Source organism: Pongo pygmaeus, chromosome 18, assembly GCF_028885625.2.
Source record: "Pongo pygmaeus isolate AG05252 chromosome 18, NHGRI_mPonPyg2-v2.0_pri, whole genome shotgun sequence".
NCBI classification, from domain to species: Eukaryota; Metazoa; Chordata; class Mammalia; order Primates; family Hominidae; genus Pongo; species Pongo pygmaeus.
In genome coordinates, this window is record NC_072391.2 from 30,349,555 (window position 1) to 30,375,401 (window position 25,847).

General features: G+C 45.3%; 1 protein-coding gene across 19 annotated transcripts in view; it reads left to right on the top strand.

The window, feature by feature from the left end:
• Window positions 1-25,847, top strand: part of KATNIP (katanin interacting protein) — a 230,036-nt gene that overhangs the window by 113,936 nt on the left and 90,253 nt on the right. For all 19 annotated transcript variants that reach the window (XM_063654214.1, XM_063654211.1, XM_054452717.2 and 16 more), the window contains 2 exons: window positions 14,021-14,288; window positions 17,688-17,819. In XM_063654214.1, the coding sequence (XP_063510284.1) occupies window positions 14,021-14,288; window positions 17,688-17,819 (400 nt within the window). The remainder of the gene's footprint in view (window positions 1-14,020; window positions 14,289-17,687; window positions 17,820-25,847) is intronic.

The following is a 25,847-nucleotide window of genomic DNA, read 5'->3' on the forward strand; positions in this document are numbered from 1 at the left end:
TTTTAATTTTTTCATAGAGACAGAGACTTGCTATGTTGCCCAGACTGGTCTTGAACTCCTGGCCTCGAGCAATCCTCCCACCTCACCCTCCCAAAGTGCTGTAATTACATGCATGAGCCAACATAAAGCATCTCTTCTTTATGTAGGAGAGTTTTCCCAAATGTTCTAAGTAAACAGTTTTTTGTTTATCTAGTTTTTTTGCTGTCGTTTTGTATTAGTTTCTAATTTGGCCACATTATGATTAAAAATGGACTAAAATTAAAGATGGTTTAATTTCTGGGTTTTGAAAGTTACTGAGGTTTTTTGTTTGTGGCCTACCAGATGATTTTTATGAATGTTCTATGATATTTCAAAAGAATAATCATTCTCTTTTTGGTACAAAGTTCTCAATATATCTGTTAAATCACACACGATTAGTTGTAATACTTAACTGGGTGATTCTTAAAGTGTGGTCCCAGACTACCTATATTAGCATCACCTGGGCTGCTTATTAAAGCCGCGAATTCTCACACCACACCCATAGGTATAGAATTAGATTTGGAGGAGGCATGGAGTGCTCAGAGCCTGCATTTTTAATAAGCTTCCCTGGAAACTCTCATACTCATTAGCAAACCACCGCTGTAGAGCTTGACTTACTTTTTGTCTATTTGATCTGGTTGATATCTGTGAACTTGTCAATTTTCCCCTGCATTTGTTTTTGCCTTATATATTTCAAATATCTGTCATTCTTTGCATATAGAGTCAAAATGTTTTTTGAGAGCGTGTACCTTTCATCCATGTGAATATATCTGTTTCAAAATCTTTGTCCCATTGAAAACACTAAGTGGGCCTTTTCAGCAAAAATTTCAGGGCCCTAAAAACTTCCATAGAAGGAGCAGTGTGTGCATGTGCATGTATAGGTGAGTCCAGCATCAAGATGTGTGAGAGGGAGCCCTGAGGCTAGAGTGGGGGCCACTTTTAGGGCTGCAGCCTGTCCCCAGCTATATTAAGTAAGGGGCAGCAGAGAGGCTCACCTGTAGGCTGAAGCCAGGGGCACCTGCACGCTTGTGTCTTTCTTTAGCATTGGAAATTTTTCATTTATTATTACTACTTTTATTATCATTCTCTTTCATTGTTTCTGCTCTGTTCTCCGGAGGTTTTTTTTTTTTTTCTTGAGACAGGGTCTCACTCTCACCCAGGTTGGTATGCAGCGGCGCACCTCCCGGGTTCAAGCAATTCTCCTGCCTCAGCCTCCTGAGTAGCTGGGATTACAGGCATCCACCACCACGCCTGGCTAATTTTTTGTATTTTTAGTAGAGACGGGGTTTCACCATGTTGGCCATGCTAGTCTCGAACTCCTGACCTCAAACGATCCTCCCACCTCAGCCTCCCAAAGTGCTGGGATTATAGGCATGAGCCACCGTGCCCAGCATGCTTCCCCCTTTACTCATTTCTCTCTCCTGCCTCCCTGTGAAGAGGTGCTTTCCGCCATGATTGGAAGTTGTCTGCGGCCTCCCCAGCCATGGAGAATTTTGAGTCAACTAAACCTCTTTTCTTTATAAATTACCCAGTCTCAGGTATTTCTTCATAGCAGAGTGAGAACAGACTAATATACCATGTCTGTGTTTTTATTTTTTTATTTTTTTTGAGACAGGACACTCCATCGCCCAGGCTGGAGTGCACTGGTACAATCTCGGCTCCCTGCAACCTCCGCCTCCCAGGTTCAAGCAATTCTTCTGTCTCGGCCTCCCAAGTAGCTGGGACTACAGGCGTGCGCCACCACACCTGGCTAATTTTTGTATTTTTAGTAGAGATGGGGTTTCACCATGTTGGCCAGGCTGGTCTTGAACTGCTGGCCTCAGGTGATCCACCCACCTCGGCCTGGCAAAGTGCTGGGATTACAGGTATGAGCTGCCGTGCCCAACCCACCATGTATGTTTCAATCTGCAGTTTCCTCTTCCTTTAGTTCTTTATAGATGTGATCTCTCCCCTCTATCTTTCAGGAATTCCTGAAATTTTCTAGTCAGCCAGTGGCATCCCTTGATATTTGGTCTATATCCTGCTATCCCTATCCAGTCTCCTTATGGATTGCTCAACCAGGGTGATGCTGAGGGGTTTGGCCAGGGGCCCACAAACCAGGAAAGCTTTGGGCAATCTCCCAGGCCCATCTACTTCCTGAGTTCATTTTCTCTTCTATCACTCTCTTCCCCAAGACAAAGGTTGTTTGGGTTTTTCTCCAGTGATGCACTTTAGAGGCTGAACTCCAGGGTACTTTATAAATACACTTAGCTTTGAATTAAAATTCATGAAAAGAAAATCAAAGGTTGAATAGGGGCAGTAAGAAGGTGTCAGAAAACTAAAAATGTTGCCCAGGTATTTAAAACACATGTATAATTCAAATTTTCCTAGCCTTAGTTCTATCAAAATTGATGTAGGGGAATGAGTTTTGTTTTGTTTTGTTTTGTTTTGTTTTTGACAGAGTCTCACTCTGTCACCCAGGCTGAAGTATAGTGGTGCAGTCTTGACTCACTACAACTTCTGCCTCCCAGGTTCAAGCAATTCTCCTGCCTCGGCCTCCTAAGTAACTGGGATTACGGGTGTCCACCACCACACCAGGCTAATTTTTGTATTTTTAGTAGAGATGGGTTTTCACCATGTTGGCCAGGCTGGTCTCGAACTCCTGACCTCAAGTGACCTCGGCCTGCCAAAGTGTTAGGATTACAGGTGTGAGCCACCATGCCCAGCCGGTCGGGAATGCGATTTTTAAAATATGCAGAGTTAGGACAGGCACGGTGGTTCACGCCTGTAATCCCAGTACTTTGGGATGCCGAGGTAGGAGGATCACTTGAGGCCTGGAGCTCAAGACCAGTTTAGGCAACATACTGGGACCTTGTCTCTACAAAAAACTTACAAAATTAGCCAAGTGCAGTGGCACACACCTGTAGTCCCAGCTATTCAGGAAGCTGAGATAGGAGGATCACTTGAGCCCAGGAGTTAGTGAGCTATGATTGTACCACTGCATTCCAGCCTGGGAAACGAAGCAAGACCCTGTCTCTTAAAAAATACATACATACATACATACATACGTACATACATACATACATACATACTCAGAGTTGACCCTAAAGTTAGGGCACAAGCCACTTTATTATGGACATGGACTGGCAAGCCCTAAGTTTGGGTTTTTGGCGCTCATTACTCTGGTAATCTGTTATGAATTACATAAGAGATGTTGCCAGATTGTAGATTCCGTAAGTCTGTCTTGTTCATCACTCCATCGCTAGTACCTAGCAGTCACACCTGCTTATGGGGGACACGTATATTCAACAAAAAATATTTGTTGCCATGTGTGGTGGTTTATGCCTGTAATCCCAGTACTTTTGGAGGCCAAGGCAGGAGGATCACTTGAGCCCAGCAGTTCGAGACCAGCCTGGGCAACATGGCAAGACCCCATCTCTACAAAACATACAAAAATTAGCTGAGCATGATGGTGTACACCTGTAGTCCCATCTAACCAAAAAGTGGGAGAATCTCTTGAACCCAGGAGGTCGAGGTTGCAGTGAGCCATGATCGTGCCACTGCACTCCAGCTTGGGTGACAGAGTGAGACCCGGTTTCAAAAAAAAAAAAAAAGTGTGTTGAATACATGGTTGAATGAGATAAAAGAACAAATTAATCAACTAACTCTTCAGTGCTGGGTAAAAAGCCTTCATGGTCCAGGCAGATTAATAATATGAATGTGTAAAATGCCTCATATAGTACAAGAGAAGTTAGTGGGAATTATCGCAACTAGCAGTGTATGCCAGACTCAAGACATTCAAATCCCGGTTTCACAAAACTGCCAACCAAATGAGAGACATTATTGGGGTTCCGGGGGCAGGGGGTTGGTTGGGGAGGTCTGGCCTTTCTGCTTGCATGTCAGTGACCTCTACCCCCGAGACTGCTGCTAGCTCTTGAGGACTGTCTTAAAGTTTCCACTGTGGCTTCAGGTCTAAGCATCCAAGCTTCTAATAGGCAGATTCAGTAGCATCTGAGAAATAAAAGATGCCATCATCAAAATTTTAAATTTTCTGTAAAAACTAGAACCCGATTAAAGCAATCACAAAACACTGATTCTTAGCTGTTAATTTCATTTCGTCCCCTCAGCAGCCTTTTTTTTGTGAGCTAATCAGGGCACAATTTCCCATAGCAAAGGTGAGGGCTTGAAGCTCAGCAACTCACCTGGGGACACAGGGTAAACTGAGTCAGGCCCAGAACTTAGACCCAGCTCATTCTCCTTTGTAAGTAGAGTTAAGAGTTTAATGCTTCATCCACTCAAACTTAACACATACATGAACATGTTTAGTGGCCTCAAGGCAGCTTTGTGTCTAAAGCTCTTACGGGCAAGTTTATCAATTTTGTGCAAGTCAGTGGACAATCACTGTGCCCCTGACTTTCATCCCTCTCTAGAGACCAGTTGCTTCCAAGTTGGCACCAGGCAGGGAATAAACATGGTCACATGGTTAAGAGTCTGGACTTTGGAGTCTGATATGGTTTGGCTGTGTCCCCACCCAAATCTCATCTTGAATTGTAACTCCCACAATTCCCACATGTGGTGGGTGGATCCAAGTGGGAGGTGATTGAATTATGGGGTGGGTCTTTTCTGTGCTGTTCTCGTGATGGTGGATGAGTCTCAGGAGATCTGATGGTTTTTAAAATGGGAGTTTCCCTGCCCAAGCTCTCTCTCTTCGCCTACTGCCATTCACGTAAGACGTGACTTGCTCCTCCATGTCTTCTGCCATGATTGTGAGGCCTCCCCAGCCATGTGGAACTGTAAGTTGAGTAAACCTCTTCTTCTTCCCAGTCGTGGGTGCGTCTCTATCAGCATCATGAAAACGGACTAATACAGAGTCAGATGGTCATTCCTCCATACCCTAGCTCTGCCATTACTGGCCATGTGACCTTGAACTTGTACTTAAGTCCTCCAAGCCTGTAAGATTAGGAGATCTACTGCACTGGCATGTTAGGAGGTTGAAATGAAATAAGGTGGCTGGGTGTGGTGGTTCATGCCTACAATCCCAGCACTTTGGGAGTCTGAGGCAGAAGGATTGCTTGAGCCCAAGAGTTTGAGACCAGCTTGGGCAACAGAGTAAGACCTCATCTCTACAAAAAAATTAAAAATTAGCCAGTTGTGGTGATATGCACCTGTAATCCCAGCTGTTCTGGAGGCTGAGGTGGGAGGATCTCTTGAACCCAGGAGGTGGAGGTTGCAGTGAGCCAAGGTGGTGTTACTGCACTCCAGCCTGGGTGACAGAGCAAGACCCTGCCTCAAAAAAGAAAAAGAAAAAGAAATGAGATAAGGTGCATAGATAAGTCAGCTTAGTGCCTGATAATGTAACAGAAGCTTAGCAATTAGTAGCTATTGTTTGATGTTACAGTTACTGATACTATTATTGCAAAAACTTCATGTTTGATGGTCGCCTGATGTCACTCTTTTCCTAGTTCAGCAGAAAGAGGAAGCTCAGGCATAGAAGGCATTAATTCACTGACCATCAAACCCCTGCTGCATTTCAGTCAGTGGTTCTTCTAGAAACTACCTTTAAGTCTTTGTATCAGCGTCCGTCCCTCCACCTTCTCCCTGGATCCCCAGTGAGGAGACCCATTTGTGTGCAGTCCCTGTCATCCGATCTCCACCTGCGGTGTTGGCAGCCTGGCCTCCATGCAGAGGGCTTTCTGTTCAAAGGGCTTGAACTTAACATTTTAAACACTGAACACTGAAATCAAATATAACAAGGTTTTGAAGCAAAGCTATAAAGTATGTTTTTTCAGAGAAATTTCTGGATGATGGCTTCAAAGCACCTGGTAGATCCCACAGCATGGTATCTCTTTGAAGTACGGGCAGATTGGCTTTCAAAGCAACCAGCCCAAGGTCCTCATCTTTCCAGATGGAAAGGTTTTGAACGGCTTCCTCCAGGGAATGTTGCTCCTTAGTTTGTCTCCCCTCTGCCCCTAGGACAGATGGTTTAGATCACGTGAGCATTATAAGGGTCTAGGTTCATCCAGTGTGAGCAAATGCATTTGTTTCCTTTGCAAAGAAGCTGCTAGCCACACCGAATCTAGGCTGCTCTTTTATGTATATTTTCTTTGGGGAGAGGGATTTTTTTTGTTGTTTTATTTTTTAATTTTTTAAAAATAGAGTTGGGGGTCTCACTTTGTTGCCCAGGCTGGTCTCGAATTCCTAGGCTCAAGCAATCCTGCCGCCTCCGCTTCCCAAAGTGCCAAGATTACAGGCATGAGCCACTGCGCCTGGCCTGTATATATTTTGCAAATATAATCATGGCATTTAAATTTCCATTAATTTAAAAGAAGAAAAAGAAACCAAATTGAAACAGGAGGAATTATTGAAATTCAAATTTCTTTATCACAGGAAATATTATTTCTTAAAATAGCCTTCAGTTTAATACATTAGGAAATAAGAGGTTAGAGTTGCCATTTTTAAAAAACTCTAGTTTCCATTTGAGATGCATTTGGGGTTAACTTTCTGGTGTGGAAAATGAGGGCACCCACATTGCCTGCCCTCTCCTGATTTTTGTTAGCTAAGCTAAGGGCTTAGGTTTATAGCATTGCATTCTGGTCCATCTCCCTAATGTGCATAAATGCCTAGTATTTATTCAAACTTTAAGTGGCTACGGCACTTACCATTAGACCTTTGATCACAGCTTATCCATGCCTCTATCTTTATTTTGATTTCCTCTTTCATTGGTCTGGATTTTGTCACCTGGGTGACATTTTCCGAGAAGAGCTCATGAATGCCATCTGTATTCCCTGGGTTTCTGGCTGTTTGAGATGGATGGTGTGTTACTTTCCAGTCTGGACCTCTTGGCTGGATACTTTATTCTCGAGTTAGACAGATGCTCCTTCGTTGTCTTCTGGCATCGAGTGCTGCTGTTTGTCATTGGCTTTTGGGAACCACACGTGTTCCAGGGATAGAGATGATTTTTCCAGGCAGCTGGCTGTCCAGGGTCCTCCATTTCACCATTCCCCGCCACTTCTCTAGGGAATTTATTTATTTGCAAGAAGGAGGGACAAGATTTAAACATAAATGTAAATGTATCATTTTTTTAAATTACAAAATTGGATGCCTGCTAATACTAAATAATTTTTTAAAAAACAAAGAAGAAAAGGAAAGTCCTGGAAAGGCTCTCAGAGAGATCATTGTTAATAGTTGGGTGCTAGCCGGGCGTAGTGGCTCACACCTGTAATCCAAGCACTTTGGGAGGCCAAGGCAGGTGGATCACCTGAGGTCAAGAGTTCAAGACCAGCCTAGCCAACATGGCGAAACTCTGTCTCTACTAAAAATACAAAAAATTACTCAGGCGTGGTGGTGTGTGCTTGTAAACCCAGCTACTCAGGAGGCTGAGGCAGGAGAATCTCTTGAACCCAGGAGGCAGAGGTTGCAGTGAGCCGAGATTGCGCCACTGCACACCAGCCTGGGAGACAGAGCAAGACTCCATCTCAAAAAAAAATAAAAAGTCAGGTGCCTATTTTTCCAGACTTTTTCTATGCATATATGCATACCTACATGTATAGAAATTAACAATGATTTTAAAAATTGAGTTCATGTTATATGTACATTTTTCAACATGCTTCTTTTTACTTAAATGTATATCTTGATATCTGCCCAAAGAAGTACAAAAGTAGAGCTACCTCGTTCTTTGTAAGAGCTGCCTGGGGCTCGGTGAACACCTGCTCTATTAGTTATTTAATCCGTCTCTCATTGATAACCATGTGGACCATTCTCTATTATAAAGGATGCCTCAACGATCTTTGTGTACTTGGGACTAAAGGATACATTCCTGGAAGGGCTAGGTCAGAGGGTATGCATATGATTCATTTCTAGTCAGTCATGTCTGTCATCTCTGCCTCCAAAATAGATCTCGAGGCCTCCTCCCTGTCCCCACCTCTGCTGCCACCTTCCTCTTTCACCTGCAACTGCAGCAAAGCTGGTAGCCCTGTTTCCACCCTTGTCCCACCTCCTAAAATCCACTTGGTATCCAAGAGCCATAGAGATCTTTTAAAAGCAGAAATCAGGCCAGGCGCAGTGGCTCACGCCTGTAATCCCAGCACTTTGGGTGGCTGAGGTGGGTGGATCACCTGAAGTCAGGAGTTCAAGACCAGCCTGGCCAACATGGTAAAACCCCGTCTCTAATAAAAATACAAAAATCAGCCGGGTGTGGTGGCAAGCGCCTGTAATCCCAGCTACTTGGGAAGCTGAGGGAGGAGAATCGCTTGAACCCGGAAGGCGGAGGTTGCGGTGAGCCGAGATCGTGTCACTGCACTCCAGCCTGGGCAACAAGAGCAAAAATCCGTCTCAAAAAAATAAATTAATAAAAAATAAAAGCAGAAATCATCAGATAACATTGTATCTCTGCCTAGCACCCTTCAGCAGCTTCTCATAGGGCATAGAACAAAATCCACACTCTTCCCTGAGGCCCACAAAGCCCTGTCCCCCGTGACCGCTGCCTCCCTCTAGGGAGCACATGCCGTCCAGCCGTTCCTGCCTCCTGGCCTTTGTCTCTGCTCTTCCTACCCCCGGACAGCCTTGTGCCCCAGACACTACCGGGTGGCTCTTCATCAGCCAGCCTTCCCTGACCAGCATTCCTCAGGGCTCCCTCAGCCCAGTCGCCCTGTCACATCATCCAGATAAGGGCTTTCTTCACAGTCCCAGCCACCTCTGAAATGCCCGTTTATACTTCTTTATGCATTGCCTGCCTGTCTCCTCCTGCCCCACACTGTATGCTCCTATAAGGCCAGAGGTTTGCCATCTTGCTCTGCACTGCTACCTCTGCCCTTAGCACAGCACCTAAGCACATTTGCATGCATGAAGCCTTAATGAATGGTGGTTGCCATATTGTCTTCCCCATTGGTTGGGCCATGACAGATGCAAGAGAGTCTGTGTTATGCGTGGATAATCTAGAAGGAGCAAGGAGGCGTAGCGGAGTGCAGAAGTCACAGCTATGCCACTTAATTACTGTGAGAAGTCGGACCAGCATAAAGGCTGGTCACAGTTCCTCAGATTTGGGGGTGTCTCCACAATTCACTCAAAATGTAGGGTTGCAACATAGTGAAGGTCATGAAGAGGCCAGAGGAAGTCAGCTCAGCTGACCATGGGTTCAAGGGTCCTAATGCCCCATCCAAATCCTTCCTGAAACTGGCCATGTTTGATGGCTGCACTCTGCCTTAGACATCAGTTGGGACAGTTTGGGGCCCTGGGACTGAGATTTCCTGGACAGTGACAGCAGTCTCCCAGCTAGGAACGTAATCCACAGTGACTGGGCAAGAGTAGGGGCTGCAGAGAGAGGGATGTGCCCATTGTTTTCTCACCCAGCCTTGCCCCCACCCCAGCAGAACAGAACCTAAGTTGACCTTATTTGAGAATTGGGAGTTGGGCCAAGCATAAGAGCCAATAGGCTATCTTGTTTTAACTAAATTCATGTTATCCCAGGGTTTTACTCTACCTGTCTCTCTTACAGGGTTTTTCTGAGGATCAAAGGAGAGAAACATTTTCTAGAGAAAATGTTTTCCAGAGTACACAGCATTATTCTACTGTAAAGGATTACTAGTTTTACAGCTGCCGAAATTGCTGTTAAAACAGCAGGTCACCTAGGAACTCATGTTGCCCTGGGGAGGAGCAGTGAATCTGTTGCTCCTCCAACTGCCCACCACTGTTAGACTTTGAAGACATAAGCCATGACCTCAGTCCGGTTTGCATGAAGGTTGCATGAACCAGCTCAATACACTCAATTAGGAGACCTGGTGTTATTTTTTTAAACACCAGTGGTGAACCCGCACTTGCTTTAATCGTTTCTCAGCCTTGACATTTTGGCTGGATCATTCTTTGTTGTGGGGCTGTCCTGGACATTCTGTTATGTTTAGCAGCATCCCTGATGTCCATGTAATAGATCCCAATAGGACACCTCTCCCCCAGTTGTGATCAAAAATATCTCGAGTCATTGCCGGATGTCCCCTGGAGTTGGGTGGGGGGACAAAATTATCCCCGGTTCAGACCTCTGCTTTAAAGCAATTCTGCAAGGTAGGGATTTGTTCATCTATTTTTATGGATGTCAAGATGCAAGTCAGAGGAGGTAAGTAACTTGCTAAGGGTCCCATCACCAATGTTACCTCCAAGGTACATGAGGGCACTCTGCATCTGCCCACAGCCACCACCCAGTCATCAATGAAATCTATTCAGTCATTCAGCAGATACTGGTCGAGCACCTACTATGTGCCAGCCAGTGTTCTAGTTGCCCAGTAAATATCAATCATTGGTATCTGGGTGTGGTGGCTCATACCTGTAGTCCCAGCTACACAGGAGGCTGAGGTGGGAGGCTCACTCGAGCCCAGGAGGTCGAGGCTGCAGTGAGCTGTGATCACACCACTACACTGGGCAACAGAGATAATTAATTAATTTTATTAAATGTGTATCACCAATACTTGGTATCAAGGGATGGAAGGGGGAGAACTCTAAAAAGAGACAGCTGTATTCATTTCCTATTTGCTGCTGTAACAACTTGCTGCAAACTTGGTGGCTTAGTTCTGGAGGTCAGAAATCCAAAATCAGTTTCACTGGTCTAAAATCAAGGCATTTAGCAAACCTGCACATTGTGCACATGTACCCTAAAACTTAAAGTATAATAATAAAAAATAAAATCAAGGCATTGGCGGGACTGCATTCCTTCTGGAGGCTCGAGAGGAAAGCTCATTTCCTTGTCTTTTTCAGACTGTAGAGGCCACCTACATTCCTTGGCTTGTGGCCATGTCCTCCTGTTTCAAATCCAGCACTATAGCTCACTCCTCCCTGACCTCTGCTTCCATTCTTATGTATTCTCTATTTGATGTTGATCTTCCTGCTTCTCTCTCATAAGGATGCCTATGATTACATTAGACTCACCTGGATAATCCAGGCTCCTCTCCCCGTCTGGAGATTCTTCACCTGATCATATCTTCAAGGTCCCTTTGCCCTGTAAGGCAGCATCTCCACAGCTCCCAGGGGCTAGGATATGGACATCTTTGGGGGCCATTTATCCAGCCTACCACAGCCCACCCTCTGGCCCCCAAAGATTCACCTCCATCCCACATGCAAAATACATCCATCCCATCCCAAGTTTTCCAAAACTCTCAATCCATTGCCATATCAACTCAAATCCAGAATATCATCTAAGTCTCATCAGCTCAAAACTCCAAAATCTCATCATCTAAATTGGTTATGGGTAAGACCCTGGGTATGACCTATCTTGGGGCAAAATTTTTCTCATCTGTAGATGAGTGAAACTAGAAAACAAGTTATCTGTTCCCAAAGGCAATGGTGGATCAGGCATAGGATAACAGTTAACAACATTCCTGTATTGGTCCGTTCTCACACTGCTAATAAAGACATACCTGAGACTGGGTACTTTATGAAGGAAAGAGGTTTAATGGACTCACAGTTCCACGTAGTTGGAGAGTCCTCACAGTCATGGCAGAAGGCAAAGAAGGCACAAAGTCACAGCTTACTTGGTGGCAGGCAAGAGAGCTTGTGCAGGGGAACTCCCCTTTATAAAATCATCAGATCTCATGAGACTATTCACTACCACAAGAACAGTATGGGGAAACTGCCCCCACGATTCAGTTATCTCAACCTGGCCCCACCCTTGACACATGGGGATTATTACAGTTCAAGGTGAGATTTGGGTGGGGACACAGTCAAATCATATCAAAATTCCCATTTAAAAGGAGGGTAAATAAAAGGGAAAAAAGAGGAATCACCAAACCCAAGCAATTTTAAAGCCCAACTGGGCAAACTCTGTTAGCTTTCAAGGCCTGGGAATAATTCTCTGTGGTTCGGGGCTCTGTTCTCTTGGCCCACAGCTCCATCCTTGGAGTCATTCTTCCTTTTTCAGGAAGAGCAGCCTGTGTTTGTAGATGAGCCATTTCATCAGCCAATTTCCTGCCTGTAGAATTTTGGGGAGTCTGACAACCTTTCATTTTGTTCTTTCTTTCTCCCATTCAGTCCAAGCTGGCAGTGTTTCTCCTGGTATGACATTCTCAAAAGTCATGTGGGACTCCCATGTATGTCTCTAGGATTTGCTCCATTAGACAAGGGACTCCTCTGCAAATCTTTCCTGGAAAATCCCCTCTCTGTCCTGGCTTCCGCTGAGATGTCTAAGGGGATCCATGAGCCACATGTCTAATCTCCTGAAAGAGTCCTTCATATGACTGAATACTATGCACTTTACATCTTTCTGAGGTACAAGAAAAAAGGTTGTCCAGCCACACCTTTAGTTTTCTCTCCATAGCATACTTTTCTGACAGTGAATCTCCTAATTTTAGAATCTTCTGCAATCTGGATAGGCTAAAAATCATCCAAATCACCAAGTCCTGGTTCCCTTTTCCTTAACAGTTCTTCCCTCAGTCTGTCTCTTTCCTCTCACATTTTACTTTAAGCAGCAGGAGAAAAACAGACTGAATCTTCAGCACTTTGCTTGGAAATCTCCTGAGTTAAATATCCAAGTTCATGTCTTACATGTTCTGCTTTCCACAACACTGTAGGACACAATTCAGCTGAGATTCTACTGCTACATAACAGGATTCCCTGGGCTCCAGTTTTCAGTTACATGTTCATTTCCTGAGTCCTCACCAGTGGTGCCTGTAACATCTATATTTCTGTCATCGGTCTGTGTAGGATGATTTCTCTAAGACGGTGAAAGTGTTCTATATGGTGTTCCTCACTCCCTCCTCAGCCCTCAGGAGTTCACAGGTTTCAGGGATTAGGACGTGGACATCTTTAGGGAGCCCTTATTTAGCCTACTGCAATAACTATTAGGTTTATTGGTCAATTATCAAACCTTTATTGATTGCTTCTCATTTTCTTAGAACTACATTGGATACTATATAGGCTACAAGGGGTAGTATAGCTAGGCTGACCAAACATACTGGTTTGCCCAAAAGGTCCCATTTGTATATATGTGTGCGTGTGTGTGTGTGTGTGTGTGTGTGTGTGTGTGTATCTCCAGGCTAGAGTGTAGTGGCGATTATAGCTCACTGCAGCCTCAACTTCCCAGGCTCAGGTGATCCTCCCACCTCAACCTCCCGAGTAGCTGGGACTACAGGCATGCATCACCATACTCAGCTAATTTTTGTTTATTTTTTGTAGAGACAGGGTCTCACTATGTTGCCAGGCTGGTCTTGAACTCCTGGTCTCAACCAGTCCTTTTGCCTCAGCCTCCCAAAGTGATGGGATTACAAACATGAGCCACTGTCCCAGCTCCGTTTATACTTTTTGTCCCAGTGTAAATATAGTAGTGCTCGCTTTCTCTCTGAAATGTCTTGGTTTGGGTGATTCATGTCCTGGTCACTCTAAATATAGCTCTTAATGCTTAGCCATAAGGAATCTACAATTTCATGTAGACAAAAGAAACATGAAAAAAATCGTCAAGCCGTTATAGTTAAGTGCTAAATAGTATGACATTTAGATGCTGCTCAACATCCTACAATATGCAAGTCAGCCCCTAACAACTACCTGCCAGACATTTTACCATCTGGAATTTTAGGGTCATTTGGAGGCCTTTGGGAGTTCATATTTCAAAGTGTGGTCCCTGGACCAGCAGTATCAGGATTACCTTATTAGAAATGTAAATCCTCAGGCCCCATCCCAGACCCACTGAATCAGTGGGTGGGGCTCCACAGTCTGTTTGAACAAGCCCCAGATTTTAACAAGCCATATTGTCTGTTTCTCTCTCCCTCTCCTTCACATGTGCACTTCCCCCCACCCCACCTTCCCCCGGCATCTCCGGGATACAAACACCACAGTTAATATTAACAACATTGCTCTGTCCAGGGAGTTACTCATTTTCCCCTGCCCTTTGTTTTCTCGTCTTCAAAGCAGTGACGTCACAAGGGTTGAGATAATATTGTTAAATGTTAGTTTGGGGAGAATAATTCTTTGGTTCAAATGATCTATTTTCAAATAAGTTTTTCTCAAGGTACCGTATTTATCTCTCATCTCTCTTCTGGGCTTTTTGCAGGAGCTGAGAAAAAGCCTGGAACTTAGTGTAAATCTACAAAGGAAACAAAAGGATTGTTCCAGCGATGAGTATGACTCTATCGAGGAAGACATACTCTCTGAGCCTGAGCCAGAGGACCCAGCGCTGGTAGGCCATCCCAGAGATGACCGCCCTCCTTCCAGCGGCGACTTGACTCAGAAAGATGTTCACGGGGAACGGGAGACAGAAGGACGCTCTCCCCCGGGCCCAGACACCCTCGTGGTGCTGGAATTTAACCCAGCTTCCAAAAGTGAGCTCTGTCTTGTGTATCATTTCTTTGCCATTGGTGTCTCTGCATCTAATAGCAGGACTTAAACTTCCAGTGGTCCTTTGAATTCCACTTTGGGTAGAGTGTCTCACAGGCCAGGGAGGTATATCAGTCAGGTCTCTGTTGATTGCAAGACGCAGAGCTTCCCAGAGGCTTCCTCAGGGCCCTGAAATTCCAGATGGTAAATTCCTGGCAGATAGTTGGAGGTGTCTGTTCTGTACATTGTAAGATGTTTTGCAGCATCTACATACCAGTTGGCTAATACAGAGTAGCTTAAGCTAAGGGACTATTTATTGACTTGAGTAACTGAAAGGTTCTGAGATGTAGCAAGACTCATTTTCTCCCCTCTCCCTCTTCGTCTTCTTTTCCCTCTCCGTCTCCATCTCTCTCCCATCTCCCCTCTTCCCTCTCGGCCTCTTCCCTCTGTCTTCTCCCATCTCCCTCTCCCTCTTGCTCTCCTTCTCCTTCTCTGCTTTCCTGTGTCTTGCTTCCATTCTTAGTAGACTATCCAACATACAAAGGCAGAATTGCCTTTAAATAAGACACTGACTTTGCAACCCCTCAGAAAGTGAATTTTTATTTCCCAAAAGGCCCAGCAAAAGTCCCAGACCTGGTTCTCCAACCCACACGGGGTCACATGCTGTCTTGGATTGGATCACTGTGGCTCTGATGGGCCAGGTCCAGCCAATAGGACTAAGGGGTGTGGTTATCACCACCCAGCCACACGATAGTGCGGTAAAGCTCTCATCTCCAAAAGAAACTCAAGGTGAACCTAAAGGAGGGAGGATGCTGGCACGCAGAAACAGCAGTGTCCAATGGAGGAGGTTTGTCAAGAAAGATCTTGGAAAGTAGAACGAGCAAAACGATTGGTGAGGGACAGGGAGGAGAGAGAAGGACTTGATGGGGAGAGGCCTACTTGCAACAGTCTTCATCCTCTGTTCCTAAGCTTTGACTCGGGCTGGCCTGGCCTCTGCCTGCACCTCTGTCTCCTATTCATGTGCACTGTCAAAGCTGGGTGTGCCAAAAGAAGACAATCTTTTCTGAACCATGATGAACCTAAGGAAAGAGAAATGAGGGAATGTTTGGAATCAGACAGTATGTCAGTTTGGAGGGTTGTCATGACAAAGTACCACAGACTGGGTGGCTTAAACAGCAGGAATTTACTGTCTCATAGTTCTGGAGACTGGAAGCCTGAGATCAAGAGTCAGTTTCTTCTGAGGCCTTTTCCTTCTTTGTGGCTTGTAGACAGCCATCTTCTCCCTGTGTCTTCATGTGGTCCTCCCTCTGTGTGTGTCTGTGTCCTAATCTCCTCTTCTTAGGAGAAGTTATATTGGATTAGGGCCCACCCATATGACCTTGTTTTTACTTAATTACCTCTTTAAAGACCTTGTGCCCAAATACAGTCAGGGTACTGGCGGCTAGGATTTCAATGTATGTGTTTGGAGGGGGCCAGGCACAGTGGGTCATGTCTGTAATCCCAACAGTTTTGGCAGCCAAGGCAGGAGGATCACTTGAGTTCCAGATCAGCCTGGGAAACATGGCAAGACCCCATCTCTACAAAAAAATGTTTTAAAACATTAGCCAGACGTAGTAGTGCATACCTTTAGTCCTAGCCACTTGGGAGGCTGAGGCAGGAGGATCACTTAAGTCTGAAAGGTTGAAGCTGCAGTGAGCCATGATTGTGCCACTGCACTGCAGCCTGAGTGACAGAGTGAGACCCTCTCAAAAAAAAAAAAAAAAAAAAAAAAGAGTTTGAAGGGGACACAGTTCAGCTCTGGAAAATCCACACCCAATAATTGACATCTCTAGAGAAGACACTTGTCCATCAGACATGCTCTCACCATGTTTGTTCTCACCCCAGACACTTGCTTGAGCTGTTCCCTCTGCCCAGATGACCACAGTCCCTTTCCTCTCCACTCACAACCCTGAAACTTGGCTCTCTGCTTTTCCCCCCAGACCGTACTCAGAAGTTGCTTATTCCACAAAGCCTTCTTCACACTCCCACCACATCCATTTGGGCCAGCCCTCCCCCGTGCTCCTGTAGCGTCATCATGGCGCTGGGTTCACTGGCCCCAGTTGTCTTTCTCTCCACCCACCACACCTCCCCATCCACCAGCCTGTGGGCATGGGCTGGCTCTTACCCTCCACTTCCCCAGCATGCAGCCAATGCCCAGCACATTGCAGCCCCTCAGGGAACCTTTGTCAGATAAACAAAGGTGTTAGGCGCACCTGCCGGAGCAGCAAGTGGTCAGGGCAGTGTTAATAATGGTCCCACGTGGAACCCACTGGGCCTGCAGACGGCATGGCTGCAGGGGAGACAGGGAGGGAGGGGACGGGGCTCTAAAGAGGTGACTGAGTCTCCACCCTGGAAAAGCAGGGGACCTGACAGTCATTCCTGGGTGTGAAGGACCAGGCCACAGAACAGCTGATGCCAGGCACAGTTCGAGTGATACTGGGGCATAAAGTGAAAAGAGAGAATTTGAATTTCTTGACATTTTGCATGTTTTGTTTTGTTGGTTTTTTCTGAGATAAGGTCTTGCCCTGTCACCCAGGCCGAAGTGCAGTGGCATGATCATAACTCACTGCAGCCTCAAATTCCTGGGAGCGATCCTCCTGCCACAGCCTTCAGAGTAGCTGGGACTACAAGCACGTGCCAACACATCTGGCTTTTTTTGCGCGGTGTAGGGGCAGGGTGGGGAATGGAGTCTTGCTCTGTCCCCCAGGCTGGAGTCACTGGCACAATCTCAGCTCACTGCAACCTCCATCTTCTGGGTTCAAGCAATTCTCGTGCCTCAGCCTCCCAAGTAGCTGGGATTACAGGCGCTTGCCACCGTGCACAGCTAATTTTTGTGTTTTTGGTAGAGACAGAGTTTCACCATGTTGGCTAGGCTGGTCTCAAACTCCTGACTTCAAGTGATCCACCTGTCTTGGCCTCCTAAAGTGCTGGGATTACGGGCGTGAGCCACTGTGCCCAGCCTCTTTTTTTCATTTTTCGGTAGAGACAGGGTCTCACTATGTTACCTAGGCTGGTCTTTAACTCCAGGGCTCAAGCAGTTCCCCCACCACAGCCTCCCAAAGCACCAGGATTACAGGTGTGAGCCACCGCCTGGCTGCCTAGCCAAGAGACGTTAAAATTTGAAAACCTGTGATTGTCCTGGAATCTTTTATGTACTTACCAAAATGTGGTGCTGGCCACACTGTAGCTCTCAGCAGACTTGTTTCGTCGCCTGCATTATTCACATCTCTAATCCCAAACTGCACAGAGTAGTTCCAGAGACATTTGTTGAATGAGTAAGTGAATGAGTAACGAACAAATGCCTGAACAGAATGCCCAACTTGCTTGCGCTCAGTGTCTTACATGAAACAATTGTTTTCCTACAGGTCATAAAAGGGAAAGGAATTTGTCTGCAAAGCGGAAGGACAATGCTGAGGTTTTCATTCCCACCAAACCTGAGCCAAACCTGACTCCCCAAGCTCCTGCTGTATTCCCAGACCAGGAGAGGATGTGCTCCAGTAAGAGTTCCGGGGGCCCCTGAGCAGGGGGAGCAGGGCTGCGGCTGGGTCACTCTCTGGGGTGCCATGATGGGGGGCCGCACTTCATTACCCTCCTTGCAGAGGGCTAGCTGCCCTTTAGCAAATGTATTAGTCAGGGGTCTGCAGAGGAACGGAATGAAAAGGATATGGAGGGAGAGTGAGAGAGAGAGCTTAGGATAAGGAATTGGTTCATGCAGTTGTGGAGGAGCGAGTGCACTAGTTCAGGGGCCACCGTGTAGGAAGAGCCTATGTCAGAGGTGAAGTCCAAGGCAGTTGACTGGAGAAGTCACCCTCACTTGGGGGAGGGCTGGTCTTTTTGTTTGATTCAAGCCGTCACCTGATTGGCCGAGGCCCACTCACATGGTGGAGGGCAATCTGCCTTACTCTCCTGATGAATATGTTAATGCCATCCAAAAATGCTCTTTCAGAAACACTCAGAATAATCTTTGACCAGATATCTGGCTTTCCTGTGGCCCAGTCAAGTCAACGCATAATAGTAACCATGAGAATGACTTTCTGATTCCACCACCAAGGTGTGGTTATCATTGAAAATTTCTTTTATTTTTGTTTTACTCTTAAATGAACTTGCTTACTTCAGGTGAGTAATAATATGTGCAAATGGTACACAATTCTGAAAGTACAAAAGAGTTGATGGTGAAAAGACCAGCTTTGTCTATGTTGTAATGACATGAGAGGTTACATTTATTCACTACTTAGGATGAGCCAGCCACTATCGTAAGCTTTTACTTCTATCATCTCATATAATCCTTATAACTAGACTTTAAGGTAGGTTCTGCAATTGTCCCCATCTCACAGACGAGGAACTGAGGCACACAGCGGGCAAGTGGCAGCTGAGGCTTTGTAGCAGGGGCTGCCATGTTGGTTTACATTTCAACAAGATTCCTCTGGCTGCCACGTGGAGCCTGGCCTATAGGGAGCTAGGGAGGATGTGAGGTGACCAAGGAAGAGACCAGGTGGTTCAAGATGTAGAGGGTGGAGGCTCAGTCTCGATGTTACCAGGGGATGTATCCAGACAGTAACTGGGCTTGCTAAGGAGCCAGTTGTAGGTATGAGATTAGTTGTGACTTTCTGTCCTAAACAACCTAGGGTAAGAACCTGGGCATTGGGGAGCCTACGGTGATGGGGGGCCATGGCTTGTCATGTGGCGGGGTGCCATGGTTTGAATATTTGCCCCCTCCAAGACTCATGTTGAAATTTAATCCCCAATGTGGCAATACTGAGAAGTGGGCCCTTTAAGAGGTGAAGAGGTTATGAAGGCTTGTCCAATGGATTAATGCATTCATGGGTTAATGGATTAAAGGGTTATCATGGGAGTGGGACTGGTGGCTTTATAGGAAGAAGAAGAGAGACCTGAGCTAGCACACTCATCCCCTCACCACTCACTGCCTCGGGACTCTGCAGAGTCCCCACCAGCAAGAAAGCCCTCGTCAGATGCAGCACCCTTGACCTTGGACTTCTCAGCTTCTATAACTATAAGAAATAAATTCCTTTCCTTTTGATATTACCTAGTTTCAGTTATTCTGTTATAAGCAACAGAAAACAGATTAAGGCACTGGGGTAGGATTTGAGTCTGTGTCACTAGCAAAGGAGACTGAGGCAACCCAGGTCCCGGAGCTGGGATCTGTGCATGCACAAGCCATGCAGTGCCAAGACCCCTGTCCTAGGTCTCTGATCTGCATCCTGCTTCAGCCTGTAGTGACCAGGAAGAACTGTGGCCAACTGGAGCCTGCATCCCAGTGGGGCCTTCAAAGTACCACAATCAGAGTGGCTTAAACAATGGAAATGTATCATCTCACGGTTCTCGAGGCTGGAAGTCTAAATTCAAGGTATTGGAGGAGCCAGACTCCTGTGGGGCAGAGCTAGCCCCAAACTGGTTCCTGGGGACTTTTTGGTGGGACCCAGAGCCTGGAAAGAGGCCTGCCTGGGGCCCAAGGAAGGTAGGAGTGGGAGGCAACCCCTGTCGGCATGTCAAGGTTCCTGCAGCCAATAGTGTCAGAGTTGTCACATTGTTAAATAGATAATAGAGAAATGATCTGTAGGGGACAAGAGCCAAATAGAACATGAAAGATGTCAGAAAAGTCTGACGAATTTTGGTTCTGTCAGCTTTGGTGAGATGGGAGCTGGGAAAGGGAGAGAGAGGAGGAGGTATGGGGCGAGATGAAGGCCTGAGTCTGCTTTCGGAGCTCCCTCAGCAGGTGGGGAGTGGGGGTGGCAGTCCCAGGTGCCATTGTTCCTTCTGCATCTCCTAGATTGGCCTCACCGACTGCTGTTCAGGTTGACAAGCCTCCAGTCTATCCTGCTGGTACTGTCTTCACTATCTGAACCAATCTAAATGGCTTTTCAGAAGTTCCTCCAAAAGAAGTTGGTAAAAAAGTATGCCACTGCACGAACCCCCCTAGAACCCCTAGTAGGGCAGGAGTGGCACAGTGGTGGTCGTGTACCTTTCCCAGCATCCTGCTGACCTAATTGGGACTTCTGTCTTTTGTATATGTGCCAAGATTGCTATTTTTTCCATATTCAAGTAACAAAATTAAGAGTCAGTACTTACAAAGCACTGAACTAGCTCCCAAGCTGTGTGTAGGACTACATATGTAATCTTGCATTTAATCATCCACACAGCCCCGTGCAATAGGTACTGCTATTATCGATATTATTGTACAGAGGAGATGGAGGCACAGAGAGGTTAAGGAATCTGTCCAAGATCACACAGCCTGTAAGTGATGAAGCCAGTATTTGAGAACCTGGGCTGCAGAATCTCTGCTGTTAACTACTCCACTATAAGCCCCTCTTGTGCCAACTGAACTATTATTTGCTTAATTACCCACATTAATTACCACTTAATACCCACATCAGCCTAGTCCTAAGCAGTAACATGCCTGAAAATCAGAGGTTTGAGTCACTTGTTATACTTTTTTCTCATGCTCATCAATATAAATATATTACTATTAGTATTTTAAAAGTTGAACCATGTAGCAACTAAAATCATCTGGCATAGTGCATTAGCTTGCTAGGGCAGCCATAATGAAGTACCACAATCAGAGTGGCTTAAGCAATGGAAACATATCATCTCACAGTTCTCAAGGCTCCAAGTCTAAATTCAAGGTGTTGGCAAGGGCCGTTTTCTGAAGGCACTGGGGGGTAGTCCATTCCAGGCCTCTCTCCTAACTTCTGATAGTTCCTTGGCTTGTGGCAACATAACTCCAATCTGTACATGGTATTCTCCATGTGTGTCTCTGTCTCTGTGTCCAAATGTGCCATTTTTATAAAGACAGATGAATGCCCAACCTAATGACTTCATCTTAACTTGATCATCTGCAAACACCCTATTTCCGAATAAGGTCACAGTCACAGGTACTAGGGGTTAGGGCCTCAATGACCTTTTTAGGGGACACAATTCAACCCATAATATATGCTTTCATGTCTAGCACTTTGAGAAATAGAGCTTAATTAATTTATGATCTGCCTTTTTCCAAAAAGTTCTGACATGGACTAACAAAGTTGTATATACAGTGGGTAGTGCAAGACTTTGAAAAGTATTTGAGGAGGCCAGGCGCAGTGGGTCATGCCTGTAATCCCAGCACTTTGGGAGGCCAAAGTGGGTGGATCGCTTGACCCCAGGAGTTCGAGACCAGCCTGGGCAGCATGGCAAAACCCCATCTCTACTAAAAACACACAAAAAATTACCTGGGCATGGTGGCATGCACCTGTAATCCCAGCTACTCGGGAAGCTGAGGCAGGAGAATCGCTTGAACCCGAGGGGCAGAGGTTGCAGTGAGCTGAGATTGGACCACTGTACTCCAGCCTGGGCAACAGAGCGAGATTCTGTCCAAAAAATAAATAAATAAAAAATTTAAGAAAATGAAACTGGAGAGAAAACGAGAGTAGAAAAATAAGATGAAACCAGGGGGTGAACAAATGAATGCCTAAAGTAGTCACAGTTGTAACGCTGAGCTTCCTGGCCACCATGGCAAAGAAGCATGCGTTCATATAAAAAATGCATGTCACTGGGTCCATTTAATAAAGATCAGATTACCAGCTATTCCTGGTATTTAGTTCTTAGGGTAGTTTGTTCCATCATTACTCCTAAAGAAGACACTATTTGAGATAGTGGAATTCTTATTTTGAACAGGTTTGGAGCTCAGCCTTTGCTTATTCAATATACTTGGCTCTAACATAAGTCAAATTTGAAGGAAGAGTTCTATGGCTAAGAGGAAAGCTGAAAAGCCTGGCATTGTCACTGCTCTCACACGGAAATGGGATTATGGTAGAGCCACATCTCACCTACATATTAGGCTGTGAAGGCAGTAAAAAGTGCAGGAGACCAGAGTTACCCTTAGAAATCCCTCAAATTGATGATTAAGTGCAGCATGTATGGGTTTATATAGATGACCTCATACAGATACATCAACTCTCAGTAAGCCCAAGACAGTCCGTCTCTCCTCCAATGTGGGAAAAATCACAGCTTCTTGGCTGAGCCCCAGAAGAAGCAGTTGGCCTTGTTTAGGGTCAGGGTTGTAGGGGAAATGTGTGTTTTTAGACACTGACATCATGCTCAGAACACTGGGCTGTTCACACCACCAGTGTGAAACTGAAACTTCCTAAAAGTGCAGCAGAATCACAAACCAACTCACTCTCCTCAAGGCAACATCTGGAGGGTGGGCTGCTTATATGCTTTACTCTGTATCTGGGGCAGGGGAGGGATGTCTTTTTTGGTACATACAGAATTTGACTTTTTATATATTCTAAGGGAATTGAACCTTTTATCGTTATGTGTTGTTTCTCACTCTAGTAATGCTTTTTGCCTTAAAGTCTACTTTGTCTGATATAAAGCTACTCCAGCTTTCCTTTGGTTAGTATTTGTATGGTGTACTGTTTTTTATCCTTTCACTTTCAAACTTTCTGTATCTTTATATTAAGGTTTGTCTCTTATAAGCAGCATGTAATTGGTTTTTAGTTTTATCCTCTAACAATCTATGTGTTTTAATGGGAGCATTTAGTCCATTTATGTTTAATGTAATTGCTGATATATGTGAGTTTACATCTACTATCTTATTGTTTGCTTTTTATTTGTTCTTCCTGTTTTATGTTTCTCTTTCTCTCCTTTCTTGCCTTCCTTTGAACTGATTGCTTTATATTATTTCTCTTTTTTCCTATTAGCTTCTTAGTTATACATTCTTTTTTTATTATTATTCTAGTCATTACCAGAGATTACAACATGCATTCTTGACTTACTAGGGTTTGCTTTAAATTAGCAAGTTTACCACTTCTCATTTAGTGGAAGTATCTTACAAACTCTAACTCTATTTTCTCCTTTCCCAACTTAAATACTATTGTCATGCATTTTAACTCTCTCTAGCTTTTAAACACCACTAGACATTATTTCTAGTGATTATTACTACTGATTATTATTACTAGACATTATTACTACTGATTATTATTTTATTTAATCAGTGGTAATTTGGATTCACCCACATTGTTAACCTTTCTGTGCCCTTCACTCCTGGCTACTTCCAGGTCACCCTCACTTCCAGACTGTAGCCTCTGAGCCTGTTGCCAGCTCTGCTCAGCTTCCCAGCCTTGTGACAGCTCTCATCAGAATCAGCAGCACCTTAAGAGGCAAGGCCTCGAAGATGTTGGGTCTACATCTCTGAGTTTCTTTCTCCAGTCTACTATATCCCTATAATTCTTCACAGCCCTGTTCATTCTCCATGCCTTCAAACGGATCTCTTTTTTTTCAAATAGATTTTTTAAATATTTAAAAATATTTTCTAGGTTTCCTAGTTGTGTTCCAGCGAGAGGTTGGTCCGAATTAGATAGTCTGCTATTCCAGAAGTGTAGCCTTTTGCTTGTACCCCGTAAAGAGTTATTTCTCCCCTTGCCCCTTTTTCTTAGACTAAGCCCGTAAAATTGAATTTGTGTCAATTAAATGTGCGTGTGATGCAACTCCAAGAGAGCTTCATTCCTTTCTATCACTGCAACTGTCCCTAGCTCTAATGAAAGGCCCTCATGTCCTGTATTGCTCCAGCCTCAGTCCGCGAGCCTTCAAAAAAAGCTAATATAATCTCCTTCCAGAAACCTGTTGTCTTCTTGAGGGTGAAAGAACATTAGTCTTTAATGCAGAAAGTTTACTGTCCAAATTGTCAGAGTGCTCTAGGGAAGTGATATATCTGAACCACTTTTCCCAGACAAGCTGCCAACCACAGAAATAAAGCAACACCCCTCAATGTGAGTGAATTCGAAGAATTTGACAGCCCTGTACTTAGTGTTCCTGTCAGGAAAACCTGCAACAGCAAGACCATTCTGCCAAAGTCCAGAGACTCCTAATATATTAGCCAGCGTTCATTAACAGTAAGTGACAGAAACCCTAATCGGCCCAAGCAACAAAGGAGAATGTCTTGCTCACAGACCTAAAAATTCCAGAATAGTAGATTTGGCCTCAGGGATGGTGGGATCCTGGTGCTCAGATGGTCTCTCAGGAAGCTGTTTCATCACTTAGCTTTACACTTCCCTAGCCCAGTGGTTCTCAAACTTGGACATGCATCAGAATTACTTGCAAAGCCAATTAAAACACAGATTGTTGGCCAAGCATGGTGGCTCACACCTGTAATCCTAGCACTTTGGGAGGCTGAGGCAGAAAGCTCATTTGAACCCAGGGTTCAAGACCAGCCTGGGTGGTATAGTGAGACGTTGTCTCTATTTTGTTCTTAAATAAAATAATAATTAAAATAATCAGATTGGCCGGACATGGTGACTCACACCTGCAATCCTAGCACTTCGAGAGGCTGAGGAGGGTGGATCATCTAAGGTCGGGAGTTCAAGACCAGCCTGACCAATACGGTGGAACACCGTCTCTACTAAAAATACAAAAGTTAGCTGGGCATGGTGGCGGGCACCTGTGGTCCCAGCTTCTCAGGAGGCTGAGACAGGAGAATTGCTTGAACTCAGGAGGCAGAGGTTGCAGTGACCCAAGATCACACCACTGCACTCCAGCCTGGGCAACAGAGTGAGACTCCGTCTCAATAAATAAAATAAAATAAAATAAAATAAATCAGATTATTGGGCCCCAATCCCAGAATTTCTGCGTCAGTTTGTCTGAGGTAGAGGTAAGTGTTTTAATTCCTAGCAAGTTCCCAGGCGATCCTGACATTACTGGTTTAGACAACACACTTTGAGACCCACGTCTCTAGTTACTACCAGGCAGGCATTTCATTTGTGGCCCAGAGATGGCCCCCAGTGGCTCCAGGCTTCCTTTACTATCTGCTTTGCAATCCCGAGGTGAAAGAGACAGTTCTTTTCTTAGTTCAAGAATCAGCTCTCTCCTGAACCAGCCTCCCTCCATGGTCAGGGAGAGGTGGTCTGGCATGGCCAGACTCTGAGCCAGAAGTAGAGTCAGATCTGCACAGATCCACTCCAGCCAGGGCCAGGAGTGGGGTCATAGCCACCCAAAAGGCTGAGAAAGGTGAGGAAAGAATGGTTCCCTGAAGGAAACTATAGGTGCTGTGAAGACCATGGTGCCAGGTAGACAAAAGCCACTGCTCTCCATTTCATATAAAAATGAACCACATAGGTGGCCAAGCATGGTAGATCATGCCTGTAAAGCCAGCATTTTGGGAGGCCAAGGCAGGTGGATCACTTGAGGTCAGGAGTTTGAGACCAGCCTGGCCAACATGTCAGAACCCCGTCTCTACTAAAAATATGAAAATTAGCTGGGTGTGGTGGCACATGCCTGTAGTCCCAGCTACTCAGGAGGCTGAGGTTGGAGAATCACTTGAACCTGGGAGGTGGAGGTTGCAGTGAGATCACGCCGCTGGACTCCAGCCTGGATGACAGAGTGAGACTCCATCTAAAAAAAAAAAAAAAGTCAACCACATTTTGCCACAGATTCTACAGAGGCAGTGTAGAGCAATGGACTGTAACATCCAAGAGTAGAAGTCATTTAGTCTGGGGGCCTTGATTGCTGTCCTTGAAAATCACCTGCACTCCTGG